General features: G+C 59.9%; 1 protein-coding gene across 1 annotated transcript; it reads right to left on the reverse strand.

Annotated features, from left to right (window-relative positions):
• Positions 1 to 793: 793 nt before the first annotated feature.
• On the reverse strand, positions 794 to 1160 carry NGA_2039500 (uncharacterized protein; the record flags this gene model as incomplete). Its single annotated transcript, XM_005854578.1, has 1 exon — positions 794 to 1160. A coding segment is annotated over one exon (367 nt), but the record flags the coding sequence as incomplete, so codon positions are not given.
• Positions 1161 to 2964: the final 1804 nt, after the last annotated feature.

Genomic DNA, 2964 nt, shown 5'->3' on the forward strand with positions numbered 1-2964 from the left:
GGAGCCCCCTGACGGGCCGGCACCTGCTCAAGCTCCGGTACCGAGACGGCAGTGTCGAGGAGTATGTGGACGCGGAGGACGTGTGCCTGGCCCGGCCCCAGAGGGGATCGGCCAACTCGCCCTCTCTCGCCTCCTCCCCGACCTCCTCTTCTTCCTCCTCCTCTCCCTTGCCCACCCAAGCGTCGCTGTGGAAAGCCTCCCTTGAGCGCGTCTCGGCCCCGACGCAACGGCGCGACCGGCGGGAAGAACTCAGCCGCAAGTACGCCGCGGGCGCCAGCCCCTCCCACTCACCCGCCGAGGGCGGCTTTTCCCCGCCCTGGCCTCCCACCGGCCCGCCGAGCTCTTCCCGGCAGCGCCCATCTTCCATTCCGGCCCCGGAGCATTCCGGACAGGCGCGGGAGTATTCGGTGGTTTTCGGGGAGGGGCCCATGGGGCTGACTCTGAGCAAGGTCGAGGGGGGCCGGGCCCTGGTCACGAGTGTGGCGCCCGCAGGCCAAGCTGTGCTGGGCGGGGTGCGCGTGGGGGATGCTCTGGTTAGCCTCGACCATCAAGCCATGGCGCTCTACGACCTGGTCATGGCCCGGCTGCCCTCCCTCCCGCGGCCCCTGGTGGTTGGCTTCCGACGGAGGATGGAGGGGATGGGGAGCACCGAGGGCGCGGTGGGAGGCCCTAGGGCACCGGGTCCGCGCTGGCTGGGGAGCGGGGCGTCGTTGTCGGGCTCGGGAGGTAAAGCCTTCGCGGGCGGCTTCGGGAAGTCCCTCCAGGTGCTCACGCGCCATGCCAGCCTTGGCCCGGGGGCAGCCGCCGTCCCCTCCCTGGCCTCGGCCTCCTCCTCCTCCTTCACGAGCGGCGGCAGCTATCCCTTGGGAGGCGGTTCTGGTCTCACAACCAAAGTCCCGTTGACCGAAGACCCGGATGCCGGGGAATTCGACGCCTGTTTTGCGGAGGGGCCGCTTGGCATGCGGTTGGAGGAGATGCCGTTGACGTCGAGGGAAGGTGGCCTCAAGTACGTGTGCCAGGTTTTGCAAGTGACCAGTGGGGGGGCAGCTGAGTCGAAGGGTGTTCGTGACGGTTGCTGTGTCGTCGGCGTCAACGGGGAACGCTTCATATCTCATGCACACACGGTGGCCACTTTGAAGCACGGGAAGCGCCCCGTGCTTGTCCGATTTCGGCTGCCGACATCATAAGAGTAGCTTAGCTTCATACTCAAATTTGGGAAATGTTGGGGGAAAAAAAGTTTGTACGAAAGTATAATGCGCGAATGTGCAATTTTCTTGACATGTCCTGCTTTCTGTTGACCTTTCCTGGCCCATGCCAGGGGTCGACATGGATAACACTCCCTCTCCTCGCCTGCTCGTACTGCTGGGAAAAACACACACAACACCACACCACACACTTTAAGAAGACGCGTGTGAACACATCATTTGCTCATACATAGCGAGCCAATAAACCTATAGTCATACCTTTGCGAGTCCCCGTGGCCGTTCTAAGCCCTCGCTCTCGCTTACGCCCTTGCCCGGCCAACGGGCGAGTTGATGTTGAGCTAGCCCGGGCAAACGTACGAAAATTTGCCAGGCGTGAATGGCGTCCTACTTCATCGGATCGCACGTGACCAATGAGTGCATTCCGCCTGTGCGCAGTATGATTTTCATAAAATGGGTCGTTGCCGTGTAATGTGCAGATATGTTCTTCCAGGACACGGGTTATGTCACGGGGAGGCTCTTCCCACGCTTTTTGTGAGCCGGGCTGTGCTCATGGCGACTGACTTGCCATCCACTGCACCGATCTCTTCCCTATTTCCAATTTTTACGAGAAGAAATGCAAAAAATGTGACAGCTCCCATATGAAATTATGCCCCTTTCATTTTATTGTACATTAAAATTTACGTTTTCCGCCAGCGGCTCACCGGCATGCTCTTCCCTATGCTCGCACTAGGTGGGCAAGCCATGGCTGGCGGGGACATGGACATGTCACATTCCATAAATAAACCATCAAAGGCAAGTAAACATTACATTCAATGACTAGTGGTCCCTACTTGTGTAAAGTACCTGCGCTTGTGCGTTGTATCCAAATTAAGACATTCTGGATACGTGCGGGAGGTTTTTGCTAAGCATGACACAGCCCTTCATTATTTCCTCTCAGTGTATTTGTAACATTGAACTTTGTGCATTACCCACCCGACCTTTAGCAAATTGTTGATATTAAACTCCTCATTCCATATTGCAGGTGCTGGACGAGGATCTGCACGGGTCGCACGGCCATAAAGCGCACGATGCCAGCCACGGCCATCACGGCGGGAAGGACCATGGACACGGTGGCGACCACGGGCATGGTCACCACGATCTGACGCCCGAGGAGCTCAATTGGAGATGCCGGCTCTTCCTTACGCTTGAGGAGCCCGATTACTCGCTCGCGGCCCGATTGTTCTCCGCTTTTATCAATGCCTGTCTCTTCATGTCGATTATTGCCTTCATGATGGGCACCATGCCTGAATTCAAGCACTTTCCCTACGTGTGCCCCCCGCACATGATCGTGGGCTACACATGCTGGGATGGCTATGGGATGCCGACGAAGGTGATGCCCGTGGACGTGTACCACAAGGGTTCCTATTTGGAGGGGAAGAAAATGTACGATGAGTACCTCGAGAAAAAGAAGGAGAAAGAAGCCGCAGCAGGGGGCACCAAAGGAGGCTACGGTGGTGCTGGCGGGGGAGGAGGAGGCTACGCTCCTGCTGGTGCCGGCGCTGCAGGTGGGGCTGGGGATTACGCGGGGGCTGGAGGAGGTCCCGCGGCTGTGGGGGGGTATGCTCCCGGCGCGGGTGGGGGCGCAGGCTACCCCCCTGCGGGGGGGACTCCAGGAGGAGCAGGAGGGGCTGGAGCTGGGTACACGTCTGGCACTGGAGGGGCCGCGCGTGGTGGTTATCCTCCTGCGGGGGGTGCGGCGGGGGCCGGGGGGCCTGCTGCT

The sequence above is a fragment of the Nannochloropsis gaditana genome, assembly GCF_000240725.1.
Source record: "Nannochloropsis gaditana CCMP526 unplaced genomic scaffold scaffold457, whole genome shotgun sequence".
NCBI classification, from domain to species: domain Eukaryota; class Eustigmatophyceae; order Eustigmatales; family Monodopsidaceae; genus Microchloropsis; species Microchloropsis gaditana.